We start from the raw sequence: 17,053 nt of genomic DNA on the forward strand, positions 1-17,053 counted from the left end.
ACCGCGACGAGGACGACGACCACGCCTACGCTGCCTACGACGACGACGACTACATCGAGGCGCTCGCCTACCATAATGAGGAGGTGAAGGATGACAGCGACGACTACGTCGCGGCCGTCTTCCACGAATGGCAGCAGGCCATGGCGGAGGGCCGCAACTTCGACTTCCCGGAGAACATGACGGACGAGGAGATGGCGAAGGTCGGCGCCCTGGTCTCCGAGTACGACGCGCCTATGCAGCCGCCGCTGCCGCGCTACGCCACCGGCGTGATGCCGCCGGGCCTGTCGGAGGATAAAGCGCTTCGACTGGTGCTACAGGACTCGGTGGCGCTTCCTCCACCGCCGCCACAGCCGTATCCCTGGGCGCCTCCACCGCCGCCACAGCCGCAGCCCTGGGCGCCTCCACCGCCGCAGCCCTGGGCGCCTCCACCGCCGTCACAGCCGCAGCCTCCTCCACTTCCAGCACCGGCGGCGCGCCCGGCGTATGCTCCCCCGGATGGCTACTGGCCGTGGGTGATACCGGAGCTCATCGTGCTCGACAGCGACGAGGAGCAGCAGTAGGCGTTAGGTTTTTTTTTATGTTTTAACTATGTAAATTATGTTTCATGTTTAAAAAAAATGATTCGGCCAAAAAATATGTCGTGCCGCTGGAGCCACCCCGACGCAAACGGACGCGCGCGGACGCTAAAATGCGTCGCGCCGCTGGAGATGCCCTTAGCCATTTTTGGTTGAGAGATGGTGAAAAACTCCTTAAACATATCCTTTTTTTAAACTTAAGTAACACCACTCAGCGAATGGTACTAATAGAGTAATAGGCAGACCATGCTTACTTGGACACTAGAGACACTCTCAAACTGCAGCTCATGTTTAGTTGATCATTAGAGCCACTCACAAACAGCAACATGATGCTAGTAGGCTAGTCGCCCAGGAGAGGACGGCGTCGAAGAACCTTGAAGGTAATCCCAAGCCCCCCTCCTCTCTCCCTCCTCTAGCGCAGTTCTCAGCTCTCCCTGCTTTGTCGGACTCCCACCTTGAGGTGGTGGCTCATGACTCTGGACTTGCATTTACGCTGGAATCCGGGACGACTGCAGAGACCCTCTCGCTCATCCGAGCTAAAGAGGAGGCACAAGCAGCGTTGGCCCATGCTGCTTTCTGCAGAGACCGGGCCTTGGCCGAGGCGGCTGAGGTCCCGCCTGCTGGGCCCTTGGTAGTTGGGGCTGCCACGGCTCAGTCGTCAGAAGGGGTTGGGTCCCCTCCTGCTCCGCCTTCTCCCATGTCCACTAGGAGGTGAGCGGCCAGTAACTCGGTGGCATCCCGTCGCGGACGGAGGTCGTCGCAGGTTCCTTGATGCGGGTGGGCATCTGGAACCTACGTGGCTTTGGCGCTCCTGGACGGAAATCCCAGATCCGTGAGCTTCTGACTCGCGAGCAGCTTGATTTTGCGGGCTTCCAGGAGACGATCAAAGCACAGTTCACCACCGCGGATCTTCTGGGCATTGATCCGCGAGGCCGTTTCGCTTGGTGCGATGTTCCGGCTACAGGACGCTCAGGAGGGATGCTCCTCGGTGTCAATGAAGACTCTTTTGAGGTCCTAGGGTGGGCTAAGGGGACCTTCTTCATCCGGGCTGACGTGCGTCAGCTGGACAACCATGCCAAGTGGGCCTTCTTTGTCGTTTATGGCCCAGCTGACCACCGTCGCACTCAGGAGTTCTTGGGGGAGCTCACTCTTGCGGTTGAAGCTTGCGACCTTCCCCTCGTGGTGGGCGGCGACTTCAACCTCATTCGCGGGGCGGAGGACAAGAACAACTGCCACATTGACTGGCCTAGGGTGCATCGTTTCAACGACTGCATTGCCAATCTTGCCTTGCGAGAAGTCCGCAGGGGCGGTGCTCGCTACACCTGGACTAACAAGCAGCTGAACCCCGTCAGATGCGTCCTTGACAGAGTTTTCATTTCCCCGGACTGGGAAATACTCTTCCCCCTCTGCTCCTTAGTGGCGGAGACCATCATCGGTTCTGATCATGCCCCGCTGATCTTGAGCTCCGGGGAGGAACTCAAGAAGCGCAGCCCGCGCTTCTTCTTCGAGCAGGCTTGGCTTGAGAGACCGGACTTTGTGGAGCTGGTCTCTGACAAGTGGCGCTCCTTGGAAGGGGCCGTGGGCGCTCCTCTCGACCCTATTGACGCCTGGCAACAGATCTCCGCGGGGATTCGCCAGTTCCTGAGAGGCTGGGGAGCCAACCTCGGGAAAGAGGGCCGCGATCTCAAGGACTCCCTCCTTGCCCAGATCCAGCGCTTAGACGCTCTGGCTGACACCTCGGGCCTTGATGACGAAGGCTGGGCCCTACGCTATCACCTAGAGGGCGAGCTCACCCACCTTGCCCGTACCCAGGAGGAATACTGGAGACAGCGGAGCCGCCTGAATTGGCTGCTCAAGGGAGACGCCAACACGGCCTTCTTCCACGCGATGGCCAATGGCCGGAGGAGGAAATGCACGATCTCGAGACTCGTTTCTGAGGGGGGAGTCATCTCGGACCCTCATGCCCTCCAGGACCATATCTACACCTTCTACCGCAACTTGATGGGTGCGGTAGGGGAGACCCGTGTTTTCTCCCTTGCCAATACCCTTTGGGACCAGTCGGGGCGGGTCTCAGAGGAGGAGAACGAGGGGCTTATGTTGTCCTTCACCGGGGAGGAGCTGGACAAGGTACTTGCTAGCATGCTAGTTGAGACGGCGCCTGGGCCTGATGGGTGGCCGGTGATCTTCTTCAAGAAGTTCTGGGCCCTTACTAAACCCCACATCCTCGCCATTCTGAATGGCTTCGCCTTGGGGCGCGTTGACATTGCGAGGCTAAACTTTGGAGTCCTCTCGCTGATTCCTAAAGTCCAGGGTGCTGACGACATTCGGCAGTTTCGACCTATTGCTCTCATTAATGTGATCTTTAAGTTCGTTGCCAAAGCCTATGCGATTCGTGTTTCCCCTATTGCTCACCGCATCATCAGTCGCGCGCAATCCGCCTTTATTAAGGGCCGACACATCCTTGAAGGGATAGTTTCCCTTCAGGAGATCATCCATGAGACCAAGTCTAGGAAACTCAGGGGAGTTTTTCTTAAACTTGATTTCGAGAAGGCGTTTGACCACGTCAACTGGCAGTTCCTTCGCGAAGTCCTTCACAGGAAAGGCTTTGACCCGGGGTGGGTCCATCGCGCCATGAGTCTGGTCTCGGGGGGCCAGACGGCGATCACGGTCAACGGGGAAGTTGGAAACTACTTCCGCAATGGCCGCGGCGTCCGCCAGGGGGACCCTCTCTCCCCTCTCCTCTTTGACTTTGCGGTTGAGGCCCTTGCTGCCATCCTCCAGGCAGCCTCGAGGGCTGGGCACATTGCAGGGTTGGTCCCGCACCTAGTGGAGGGCGGTATCACCCACCTGCAATACGCGGATGATACGATCATCATGCTCCAACCAGATGCGCTTGGTCTTGTGAACCTCAAGTTCCTCCTTCTCTGTTTTGAGAACATGTCCGGCCTTCGCATTAACTTCCACAAGAGTGAGGTCATGGTGTTGGGGTCCACTGACCTCGAGCAGGAAGCTATTGCCAACTTGCTCAACTGCAAGAAGGGCTCCTTCCCCTTCACTTACCTGGGGCTCCCCATTTCCGACCGCGCCGTTAAGGCTTCGGACTGGGGTCCTCTTACCACTAGGGTGGGTCGGAGAGCGGACCCATGGATGGGGAAATTCATGTCCTCCGCGGCACGCTTGACCCTCATCAACGCCTGCCTCTCCAATCTACCTGTTCACGCAATGGGGGTGTACCTCCTAGGCGAGGGCGTCCACGCTGCGTTCAGGAAACACCGGGCTAGATTCTTCTGGGAAGCCAATGGCCCGAGGCGCAAATACCACTGGGTCAGATGGGAAGCGCTCTGCAAACCCAAGTCCTTGGGGGGACTTGGTATCATCGACACCAGGCTCATGAACATTTGTCTCATGACCAAATGGATTTGGAAGCTCTATGCTGGGGAGCAAGGGCTTTGGGCTGAGATCCTCAGAAACAAATATCTCAGGTCTAGGGATCTCCTGGTGGACTCCCACCAATCGGGCTCCCAATTCTGGAACGCCATCCAAAAGATTAAGTCGGTGTTTCGCCTGGGAGCGCGACACCAGGTGCGTAGTGGATCCTCCACCCTTTTCTGGAGTGACTGGTGGCAAGGGTCGGGACCCTTATGCTCCCGGTTCCCCGCTCTCTTCTCCATCGCCGCGGACCCGCAGATCACGGTCTCCAGATGCCTTGGTACGTTGGGTGGGATCCCAACCTTTCGCCAAAGCCTGGGACCCCCTGCCCGCATTGAGCTCGCGCTACTTCTGTCGGAGACTGCTGGGACGCAGCTCTCTGATGGCCAGGACATCATCTCCTGGGCCCTAGAACCCTCCGGCAAATTCTCTGTCAAGTCCTTATATAGGAGGCTCTGTCAGGGGACGCCGCGTAAGCACTTTAGTGCTATCTGGAAGATCGCGGTGCCCATGAAAATCCGCATCTTCATCTGGCAACTACTCCGGAAACGCCTTCCCTCGAATGATAATATCCGCCGTAGAAGGGGCCCATCGTCGGGGCGATGCGCCCTTTGTTCGGATTTGGAAGACACCGCCCACATTTTCTTCCTCTGCCCTCTGGCAAGATTCATGTGGAGCGCAGTTCGGGAACTGCTCGGTTGCACCTGGAACCCTACTTGCTTCGCGGAGCTCTATAGGCTCCTGGATGACCTCGTAGGACAAACGAAAAGGGTTCTCTGGGTTTACTGTTCGGCCCTGTGCTGGGGGCTTTGGAACATTAGGAACAAGTTTACTATTGAAGGGATTTTCCCTTCGCAGCCTGCTGACGCCTTATACAAAATGCTGATGTACTTACAGGTGTGGAAGCCAGTGGCTAGGCGGCAGGACCGCGAGGCGTTGGAGTTGGCGATCGGGAGGCTTCGCTCTCTCCACGCCAACATCCGGGACCGTCCGGCGTGAGGACCTTCGTCGGCGGACCGTGTCGAGCTAGTTTTTTCTTCTTTTCCACCTTGTTATCCCTTGTATCGAACTAGTTCGTTGTGCACATTGAGAGGCCTCGTTGGGGCGTCTGTGCTGTGGATGCTTTGCTCGGATAGGAGCATGTTTGCACTGTCGTGATTGTCTGTCTTATGTACTCTGCCGTTGTGGCTTCATTAATTTAAAGCCGGGCTCATCTTGAGCCTTCCGTCTAAAAAAATGCTAGTAGGCTAGTTGGGCGGATTTCTAATCCTTCTTCTCATAGTTTGGTATGTGTTAGATAGCTGGATCACGGTCGGTCGGCATTGTGCTTTCTCAACAACATGAGATGACGGCACTTCGCGATCGACATGCCGCCAATGCATTTCCGGCCCTCGCCTCTATTTCACTCGGCCTCTAGCGTCTCCCTCGTCATCTTCGACATTGCTGCCTTTGCTAGGCAGGGCCGGTACATAGATTTTGAGAGCCCTGTGGTGACACACGACACCAACGGCCCACCCCTTGTTCACAGTGGCATAGCTTTTTTAGGGCAAGGGGGCGACGGTCCCTTACTCGACAAAATTACTTAAATATGTCTCTAACATTTAAGCTAATTTTTAAAATATTACTTAAAGTTTAAACATGATTGTTGTTGTTACGCCCCTCAACAATTCCTGTCAAGCTCCACCATTTGGTCACACACAAAAGACTAAAAAAATATTAGTACTCTGCAAGAATACTTTCATGAAAAAGGAAGTAAAGTAAGCCGTACATTCTTTATACTACACACTGAACATAAACAAAAAAATCCGATGAAGTATGAAATCTTGAAAATTAACACTTTTCACTACATTCATATCCACATTTTTTCCATTTTTTGTGTGGCCTAAAATACTTAGTATTTCGCGTTGTATTTTAAACGAGCTTGTTGTATGCATCATGGACTACATCTAAAAAAAAGTTCAGCATATGTGAAACTTCAAAATACGATTCAATCTTTTGAGAGAGAAAACATAACTAGATAACTGTCCAGTGTGATCCAAAATACGATTCAATCTTTTGTGCAGACGAAGGAAGACTTACCTAGGTCGAGGTCACCCACTTGATGCCAAACTCATCCTGTCATCCACCCCACGCAGCTTACGTGACACGCCATGCAACACAACACACAGACTGAGTTGCATTGCACCACAAGATTTGACCGCTGCCCCAAAAGCCGCTCACGACAAACCTTAGATTTATACGATCAGTGTGGATCATCGTCTTCACGCACATCGATTCAGCCGGTCAATCGCTGGCTCTGTTCCGGACGGCGTACGTGCCATGGCCGAGCGAGGCTCCATCCATCAGACTGATCGACCGATCATCGCGCAAAGTTTCTGCTCTCTAGTCTCCTGAACAACCACTGCTCACATTATGTTACAGGTGATGGAAATAAAAGGATTGTTTAACAGCAGCTCCAGGACAAGAGCGCTTTCAACGCGCATAATTAAAGGCCTGATGAGAAAGAAGGTCAGTGGCTAGGAGGGAAACAAACAAGCCATTCATGTCAATCCTATTGCTACGTGCAGAGCAGCCACGGCCAGGTCGATCCATCTCCGACCAACACCCTCTGCGCCTCCCATCCCCCAATCCTGACGCCGCCGTGCTATTTTTAACGCCATCGCATCACAGATCGCCCGAAGATGAAGGAGAGCTCCGGGAGAAATGCAGGAGATTTTCCTTTTTTATCTGTAGAAGCTTCATTCATAGCCGTGGGATAAAGTTACAAAAAGGATCCGAAATAAAAATAAAAATTACATGGTTCCTTGCAAGTTACAAAAGGAACCCCACTGAAGTTTCTAATACGCGATATAGTCCTTATCCACCGACACCATTGCCATCCTCAAAGCAGTGGCCGCCGATTCCACCTCCGAGATGAAACCACTTGAGATGGAGGACGAAGAACCGTTAGAGCAAGAGATCCCGAGGTGTGGAGTGACTCCCTCGGTCATAGATAGCGGCGGCGCACGTCACTATGGCTTGGAAAGTTTCGTTGTCGAAGCTTTGAACATTACATCCCCTTTTCTGCTCACCACCATGACAACCAGATCCTAGGAGGATAACCGCATCCCCAATTTATTTAAGAGGGAATGAAAGAAGCACCACCGTCCATCGTCATCTTCCTCCTCAAGAGCACAACGGACAGCAACACCAACCTCACCCACCACTAACGGCCGCCCAAACGCCTCGGCAGCAAACTTCCTGCAGCATATCGCCAGTCCGAACATAAGTAAAACACATGCTAAACGTAGACTACCGCTATGCACAAAGGACCAACCTCCCCTTCCATCGTCTTCGGACGGTGGAGCCACCGACGAGGAGGGAGGATGAGAGCTAGGGTTGATGTGGAGACTCTCACAAAGGACCGGCCTCCCCTCCCATCGTCTTCGAGCGAGGTGGGAGGACGGGAGTCGGGAAGATCCTTTATCAAGGTTGTAGGTGTAGCGATTTTTATCGCCAAAAGTGTAGCTTCTGCTTGATCAAAGTTTTTTTCTTGTAAGGCTTTGGTAAATAAATTAGAAAAAAAAAATTGTATGCACCGTTTCGATACAGAGGACGCGGGGTTCTGTCTCTTTCATTTCCCCTCCATTTCAAAGAAAAAGAGAGCCCTCAAATGTAGGAGAAAATCCGGAGTTGCCGATCGAGGGTATGACAAGTAAATCGAAATCCGGAGTTGGAGAAATGACGAAATGATTCTCCTGATTCTCTAGAAGCCGGATAAAAATGTGAATCAGCAGCAATGCGATGAGAATTGACACGCGGAGGCATAAAGTAGAAGCAAATACCGAGAAGTGACGAAATGATTCTTCTTCTGATTCTTTCGAGCAGTGTGAGTTCCCGTATCTGCCACCGGCGGTGGGGCCCACTGCGCATAGAGAGGGGCGAGGACAAAGGCCGCCTCACGTACCCTCCTCTCCCCACGCTTCTCTATTACCCGCCCTTTTCTGCCCGCCCTCCTCTGCTCCTCTGCTCCTCCTTCCCTTCCCCTGCACCTCTCTTCTTCCTCCTCGTGCAGAGCAAGCTATGAAGCTAACACCAAAACAGCAGCAAGCCACCAAAAAGAACCAAACACAAACAAACATAGCATAAGCAAGCATTCTATTTCTTGCTCTTCTTCCACTTCTTGTTCGAACCGCACGCGCGCATTCCCCTGTAGTGTAGCCACTGAGAATCTCGCAGAAGGAAGTCTCCGGCCCGGCCATGGGGAGGCACAAGTTCCGGCTCTCCGACATGCTCCCCAACGCGTGGTTCTTCAAGCTCCGCGACATGCGCGCCGCCCGGGCCACGGGCGCCGCCAGCCCCGGCGGCGCCGCGGCGTCGCGGGCGTGCCGGCCGACGCCGAGCACGCCGCGCAGGACCTCCTACTACTACTCGCCGCGGGCGGGCGACCCCGTGGGCTCGTCCCCGCTCCACCCCAGGGCCTCCGACGCGCAGTTCCCGCCGCTGCCGCTCTCGCCGCCCAGGCGCTCCTCCTCCGCCAAGCGGCGCCACCGGAGGCGCGCCGTCAAGCTGGCGCCCTCGGTCAGCGGCAGCAGCGTCCTGTCCTCGCCCGTCTCCACGGGCTGCCGCTGCAGGCGCAAGCCCGAGCTCGTGCCCGTCCAGGCGCCCGGCACCCCGCCCTGCCGCCGCGACAGGTTCGTCGGCTACAACGACGACGACTCGCCCGACTCGGCCGAGACGCTCAAGAAGCCCACGGTCACCGTCGACGAGCTCCGCCTCAACGGCAAGGTGATCACCTCCGCCACCGACATCATCATCGACCTGCGGACCAACAAGAAGAGACCCGACAACACCAAGACGCTGCTCCCGCCGATCATCACCAAGCCGGCAAGGACAACCCCCAACGGCTGCGATCTCGAGGACAAGCACATCGACGTCCTCGCGCACGCTACCCAACGCACCACCACCACCACTCCTTTCTCGGACGAACAGATCAGCAAGGCCGTCGCCAAACCGAGGCGGTCCGTGTCATCATCGACGGCGCGACGGCTCAAGACGCGCGGGAACACGCCGCGCGTCGCGTCCTCCAAGAAGCCCAAGCCTCCCTCGCCTGCGCGGACGAAGCCGCCGCCGCCGCCCCTGGCGGAGAGCTTCGCGGTGGTCAAGACCTCGCGGGACCCGAGGAGGGACTTCCGGGAGTCCATGGAGGAGATGATCGCCGAGAACGCCATCTGCACCGCCGCCGACCTCGAGGACCTCCTCGCCTGCTACCTCTCCCTCAACGCCGCCGAGTACCACGACCTCATCGTCGACGTCTTCGAGCATATCTGGGCACGCCTCGCGGGCATCGACATGTAGCAAGCAGTCAGTGCGAGTGCCCTTGCATGCTGTGCAATGCGATGCGCTCTTCTCTTGTTGCATGGTGAATCCTGCGAGTCACATCGTGTCAAAAGAAGGGTTGTCCACCTTACCTAATTAGCCCCTGTTAATGATCCTGAATTGGGTATGATAAATATTCCCCAAACCTGTGAAGCCATGCTCTTCTTTTTTCCTCACCTTGCTGGTAGTGTACTGTGAAGTACTTGCTCGAGACCAGCACCTGTAACTCAAAGTACGTGGGTGTGTACAAGTATAAACACCAGTCATTGCCTCTACTACTTTGTTTGTAGAAGTAAATTGGATAAAGACTGTTGCTGAGACTAGTTCATTTAAGCTCAACAGTCAAAAAAATTGGCAAGTTGTTAGTACAGTATTATTTTACTGGTACCGAGTGTACGACCAGAGACCACCGTTGACATATACTCATCGTAAATTTGCAGTACTCCGTGTTATTAGTTCAGCTGAAAACGTTTAAATGATGTGCTATGAGTTGAGTATCCCATGGTGATGTGCTAACTCAATTAATATCATATTTGATAATCTTGATTCTTTGACTGTAATTCAAGTGCGTACTTGCGTGGTACCTTCCTCCAGTCCTCCTTGCGGTTCACAACTCTACATCGTAGAGAACTGTATACAGCAGTAGCACTAATTCAAATATGTGTCTTCTATCGACACCATATTGTGGAGTACTTCTTTCATATATGACGTATAAATTTTGATAAAAGTTAAATCTTATTACATTTGACTAACTTTTTTTTTTTTTTAAACGGAGGCAAAAGCTTTGCCCCATTCATTAATTAAGAAGAGGGTGTCCGGTTTTTAGGAGAAAACTGGGCGAAAACCTACAACAACCAAGCCAAGCCTGCACAAACAACACACCCACATAGAACACAATGCGACCCCAACAAACTCAACACGACACTCCAACACTGCGTCGAAGAAGACATGCCACGGCAATGGGAGGCACCCGTCAACCAACCGCGGATCCCTGGAAGGCAACGGCCAAGGTGGCGAGAAACTCGGAAACCTCTCTGGCAACGATAGCTCCGGACACCATTGGCAACAACCCCGACTTAGCAACCAAACCATCAAAAAGAGCCACCTGTCCACCGGACTCAGCCGAGGAAGAGACTGCAGCGTCAACATCACCACACTTCTCAGAGGCAAGTGTCTGACACGGTGGAGAAGCCACATCCGAGAACTCGTGTGAGCCGGACCTCACTTCCTCGAAAGGAGGAGGCGTAAGCACACCACCAAACAAGACTGCAGCGTCAACATCTATCGGAGCCGTGACTGTCGAGCTCGCACCAACACAAGGAGAGAAACTACCACGAGGAGAGAAACAACCGTAGAGATGCTCATCCTCAACTCCAGACAACTTCTGCTCAGCTGAATCAAGCAGAACCAAAGCATGCGCATCCGTCGGCTCCAAAGCAACACCATCGTGTGCCAACAACCGCTTAAGCGTTGCCACCTCCTCACGAAGGGGACGGACCACCTCCTCAATGCGGACTTCAACCAGCTGAAGGAGCTCCAAGCGCATCAACGCAACCTGTGACTGAAATATGGAGTCCAAACTGACGTCGACCTTGAACTCCCCGCAACACCTAGGAGAGGGACTTGGCGGCACCGCTGCACACAACGGCGATTGGGACACGACCTCAGCCCAACTCCGGGACGACGTGGGACGACGGAGCTGAGCAGACGGAGAGTGGCTCCGCTGGAGAGGAGCATGAGCGTCCGGAGAGCGAGCACGAGTGTCCGGAGAGCGAGAACGAGCGGCAGGAAAGCGCGCACGACAGAAACGCTCACGATGACCAGGACGACGATAGCGGATGCATCTGAAGGGCTCACGACATGAGTTGACTTGGTGGCCACGCTCGAGGCACCTGAAGCATCTCCCTCGAGCCCAACGCTTGAAGGCGAGGCTGCGCTCAAGACCTTCCTTGCGAAGCAACGACAATGGCTCATGACCAGGGCGGTTACCCCGACCCACCTGCACCCAACCTTCCTCAACACCAAGAGCCGCAGCTGCAGGAGAGAGGCCATCGCAGAGCTCTTCCAGCGTCTTCCCACCATGGCGCACATCAGCGGCATCGCAAACTGAGCCAGGGACAACACCGTTGGAGACCGATGGCGTCCGCGGGGCCAACTCTTCATCATCGTCCATCTTCTCAAGTGCCATCTCCTCAGAGCGCATAACGCCGGAACCCGCCACCTTCTCCAGCGCCCTTTCCCCATCGCACACCCCGACGGAGCATTGGGCAACACCGGAGACATCGTCGTTCATGACGGGCAACGACGGTGAGGGAGCTTGGGGAAACACCTCAAGCGGCGGCAGCGACAGGCATCCGAGACCCTCAACCACCACGGCAGGATCACGCAACTCTTCGCAGGGAGGATACGCCAACACAGGCTTGCGGAAGCGACGAGCACGACGCATCTGCCCACCAACGGCGGGGTCAGACCTGCGGCGAGCAAGGGCGGCTGCAGCAAGCACGGCAGCGGGCTCCGGAGGCAGAGAAGTTGGCCTGACAGACAGGGTTGCCTGAGGCCCGAACGCCTTGATACGTCCCCGATGTATCCATAATTTCTGTCGTTCCATGCTTGTTTTATGACAATACTTATATGTTTTGCTTGCACTTTATGATGATTTCATGCATTTTCCGGAACTAACCTATTAACAAGATGCCACAGTGTCAGTTCCTGTTTTCTGCTGTTTTTGGTTCCAGAAAGGCTGTTCGGGCAATATTCTCGGAATTGGACGAAATCAACGCCAAACCTCCTATTTTTCCCGGAAGGCTCCAGAACACCGAAGAAGAATCGGAGAGGGGCCAGGGGGCCACCACACCACATGGCGGCGCGGGCCAGACCCTGGCCGCGCCGGCCTAGGGTGTGGCGCCCCCAGGTGCCCCCCTGCGCCGCCTCTTCGCCTATAAAATCCCTTTCGACCTAAAAACACCGCACCAATTGACGAAACTCCAGAAAGACTCCAGGGGCGCCGCCACCGTCGCGAAACTCCAATTCGGGGGACAGAACTCTGTTCCGGCACCCTGCCGGAACGGGGAAGTGCCCCCGAAAGCCATCTCCATCAACGCCACCGCCACCGCCATGCTCCGTGAGTAGTTCCCCCATGGACTACGGGTTCTAGCAGTAGCTAGTCGGTATACTCTCCTCCATGTACTTCAATACAATGGTCTCATGAGCTGCCTTACATGATTGAGATTCATCTGATGTAATCGGTGTTGTGTTTGTTGGGATCCGATGGATGATACATTATGATTAGTCTATCTATAAAGTTTGTGAAGTTATTGTTGCTGCAATCTTGTTATGCTTAATGCTTGTCACTAGGGCCCGAGTGGCATGATCTTAGATTTGAGCTTTATACTTATTGCTTAGATTGTATCTACAAGTTGTATGCACATGTCGCTGTCCGGAACCAAAGGCCCCGAAGTGACAGAAATCGGGACAACCGGAGGGGATGGCGGTGATGTGAGGGACACATGTTTTCACGGAGTGTTAATGCTTTGCTCCGGTACTCTATTAAAAGGAGTACCTTAATATCCAGTAGTTTCCCTTGAGGCCCGGCTGCCACCGGCTGGTAGGACAAAAGATGTTGTGCAAGTTTCTCATTGCGAGCACGTACGACTATATTGGAAAACATGCCTACATAATTAATAAGCCTGATGTTCTATCTTAATGCCTTTGATTCCTATCAATTGCCCAACTGTAATTTGTTCACCCAACACTTGTCACTTATTGGAGAGTTACCACTAGTGAAGATCGCTGGGAACCCCGGTCCATCTCTCATCATAATATACTTGTTCTACATGTCATTGGAAGTAGTATCGACTATCTTCTGGTGCCATCGCTCTCATATTGCTATTACTGCTGCTGTGTTACTGTTACTACTGCTCTCATATTACTGCTACTTTCACATCACCCCTGTTACTAGTGCTTTTCCAGGTGCAGCTGAATTGACAACTCAGTTGTTAAGGCTTATAAGTATTCTTTACCTCCCCTTGTGTCGAATCAATAAATTTGGGTTTTACTACCCTCGAAGACTGCCGCGATCCCCTATACTTGTGGGTCATCAAGACTATTTTCTGGCGCCGTTGCCGGGGAGGCATAGCTCTACTCATAAGTTCACCTGGGGAGTACACTCTACCTCTCTCTCTGTTTTATTTCATTTTGTTTTGCTTAGTTTACTTTTGTCTAGTTTATTTGTGCTTAGTTTATTTCTGTCTAGTATTATTTTGCGTAGTTTACTTTTGCTTAGTTTACTTTTGTCTTGATTTATTTGTCTCATATACAAAAAAAATCCATAAAAATTTGAAAAACCAAAAAATTAAAAACTGCTATTATGGGAGAACCAACAACCTACTTGGAGCTTATGGAATGTTATAATTGTTATAGAGAATCAAGAACTGGTAAAATAATGAGTGCTATGATAGAAAAATTAAATACAATTGCTAGAATCTTGCTTAGACGCCATGATATAAACTGTTGCTCTCAACAGGATACTAAACATCTTAAATTTCAATGTGGCTTTAGTGAGGAATATTTTATTAAGAGCTATAATCGGAATTGCTATATTCATTATGGGTTCGAAGAGGTAGAACAATTTGTCTTATTTATGGGAGCCTCCGAGATAGAATCCTTCATGGTTGAGAATTATGAAACTTGTGCTATTTGTAAGGACCTTAAAAATTATGTCTCTACTATCCTTAATTCTTGCATAGAATGCTACAGTAGGAATCCTTATATCCTTGATTATAAAGAGAGACACATTAATGCACAAGAATGCACTCACAATTTGCAGGAACCGGTGGAAGAGGAAATTGATGAACCTGAAAGCTCATTGGATGAAAAAGAGGAGGAAATTGATGAACCTGAAAGCTCATTGGATGAAAAAGAAGAGGAGAGCGACGAACAAAAGGAGGAAGAATGGATTAGCTACCCATGCCAACCTTCTAATGAGAGTAACTCTTTATCTCTTACACTATTTGATTGTCCTCCATGCTTACCGAAAGAGGTTGAATGTTATGTTCCTGTGGATTCTCTTGAAATATTTCCTATAAGTAAAACTTGTGAGAATAATTATGCTACTGTTATATATGATAATCCATGCTACTTTGATAAATCTTATGATAATGCTTTGTTTGTGCCTGATGACGAAATGCATGGTACTAAAGAATTTTGCTTAGCAAATGTTTATGACAAAGCTCTAGATGATGGTCCTATGTTACTTGATACTATTAATTGTACTACTAATGAAAATGGGATTGGAGAGTTCTTGACTTATTCTATGAGTCCCATATCTCTTGAGATTGATCAACTACCTTGTTATATTATTAATAAAAGTAAGTTTGAAAGTTTTAATTCCACTATTCTTGAACTTGATAAAAATTATGTGTTTGGAAATCATGAAAAGCATGCTGCATGTGATAGTTATATTGTTGAGTTTGTTCATGAAGCTACTGAAAATTATTATGAGAGAGGAAAATATGGTTGTAGAAGTTTTCATGGTACTAAAACACCTCTCTATATGCTTAAAATTTTGAAGTTACTCTTGTTCTATCTTCTTATGCTTGTCAATTTGTTCTTCATGAATTTGTTTATGTACAAGATTCCTATGCATAGGAAGCATGTTAGACTTAAATGTGTTTTGAATTTGCTTCTTGATGCTCTCTTTTGCTTCAAGTACTATTTCTCGCGAGTGCATCATTAAAACTGCTGAGCCCATCTTAATGGCTATAAAGAAAGCAACTTCTTGGGAGATAACCCATGTGTTATTTTGCTACAGTACTTTATTTTATATTTGTGTCTTGGAAGTTGTTTACTACTGTAGCAACCTCTCCTTATCTTAGTTTTGTGTTTTGTTGTGCCAAGTGAAGCCTCTAATCGAAGGTTGATACTAGATTTGGATTTCTGCGCAGAAACAGATTTCTATCTGTCACGAATCTGGGCTGTTTTCGCTGTAGGAAAATCAGAAAAATATGCCAATTTACGTGCGTGTTCCTTAGATATGTACGCAACTTTCATTAGTTTTGAGTTTTCTGATTTGAGCAACGGAAGTATTTTATTAAAATTCGTCTTTACTGGCTGTTCTGTTTTAGCAGATTCTGTCTCTGTTTTTTGCATTGTCTCTTGTGGACTTTAAGCGAGCTTTTCTAGACATAGAGAGCTGTAGCTAATGTTTTATTGAGTTATTGCAATGTGCCACTACAGGACCAAGGTGGATTCAAAATTTTTGAGTACTAACCCCTCTAATGAAGTTTATGAGAAGTTTGTTGTGAAGGAAGTTTTCAAGGGTCAAGAGAGGAGGATGATATATGATCAAGAAGAGTGAAAAGTCTAAGCTTGGGGATGCTCCCGTGGTTCATCCCTGCATATTTCAAGAAGACTCAAGCGTCTAAGCTTGGGGATGTCCAAGGCATCCCCTTCTTCATCAACTTATCAGGTTCCTCCCCTGAAACTATATTTTTATTCGGTCACATCATATGTGCTTTACTTGGAGCATCTGTTTGTTTATTTTCGTTTTGTTTGTGTTTGAATAAATTCGGATCCTAGCAATCCTTGTTTGGGAGAGAGACACGCTCCGCTTTTTCATATGAACACTTGTTCTTCGTTTTACTTTTAATGTTCAATGATAAAAGTTGGAAGCTACAATACTTATTATTATTTGGTTGGAAAAAGGAAATGCCTCATATGTCTTGGATAATTTGACGCTTGGCAATTGTTTTGAGCTCTCAAGTAGATCATAAGTTTTTGCATGTAGTTTAAACCTATTAGTGGAGAACTACTGTAAAGCTTGTTAAAATTGGTTTGCATGATTGGTCTCTCTTAAGGTCTAGATATTTTCTGGTAAAGTGTTTGAGCAACAAGGAAGACAGTGTAGAGTATTATAATGCTTGCGATATGTTCTTATGTAAGTTTTGCTGTACCGGTTCATACTTGTGTTTGCTTCAAACAACCTTGCTAGCCTAAACCTTATATCGAGAGGGAATACTTCTCGTGCATCCAAAATACTTGAGCCAACCACTATGCTATTTGTGTCCACCATACCTACCTACTATGTGGTATTTCCTGCCATTCCAAAGTAAATTGCTTGAGTGCTACCTTTAAACAATTCAAAATGCTTCTCAATTTGTGTTAATGTTTTATAGCTCATGAGGAAGTATGTGGTGTTTAGCTTTCAACCTTGTCATTTACTTTTGACGGACTCTCATATGGACTAGTGGCACATCCGCTTATCCAATAATTTTGCAAAAAGAGCTGGCAATGGGATTCCCAGTCCCAAATTAATTAACTTAAATAGACACTCCTCCATGGTTTGTGATTGTTGGACGGCACCCGAAGGATTCGGTTAGCCATGGCTTGTGTAAGCAAAGGTTGGGGGGAGTGTCATCATCATAATAAAACTAAAATAAAAAGGCACTCCTTCATGGTATGAGATTGTTGGCAGGCACCCGAGGATTCGGTTAGCCATGGTTTGTGTAAGAAAGGTTGGAAGGAGTGCCACATAAACAAGCAAATAATTCATGGGAGCCGCTCTTGGAAGTCCGGTTGTCGAGGTAGTTAGTGTACCCATTACCATTCGTTGACAACAACATACACCTCTCAAAACTTTACTTTTTATGCTCTCTTTATGTTTTCAAAACCAAAGCTCTAGCACAAATATAGCA

At 50.3% G+C, this 17,053-nt stretch overlaps 1 protein-coding gene across 1 annotated transcript; it reads left to right on the plus strand.

Annotated features, from left to right (window-relative positions):
• The first annotated feature begins 7,885 nt into the window (after positions 1–7,885).
• LOC127344776 (transcription repressor OFP1-like) lies at positions 7,886–9,749 on the plus strand. The gene has a single exon (XM_051371110.2). It carries the CDS (start codon positions 8,244–8,246, stop codon positions 9,339–9,341), a length of 1,098 nt encoding a protein of 365 aa, XP_051227070.1. The 5' UTR covers positions 7,886–8,243; the 3' UTR covers positions 9,342–9,749.
• The last annotated feature ends 7,304 nt before the right edge of the window (positions 9,750–17,053 follow it).

This window comes from Lolium perenne, chromosome 3 (genome assembly GCF_019359855.2).
Source record: "Lolium perenne isolate Kyuss_39 chromosome 3, Kyuss_2.0, whole genome shotgun sequence".
NCBI classification, from domain to species: Eukaryota; Viridiplantae; Streptophyta; class Magnoliopsida; order Poales; family Poaceae; genus Lolium; species Lolium perenne.

Bases quoted from the DNA above. Each gene is read 5' to 3' on its own strand.
- LOC127344776 (XM_051371110.2), top strand. From the start codon at position 8,244: ATGGGGAGGCACAAGTTCCGGCTCTCCGACATGCTCCCCAACGCGTGG.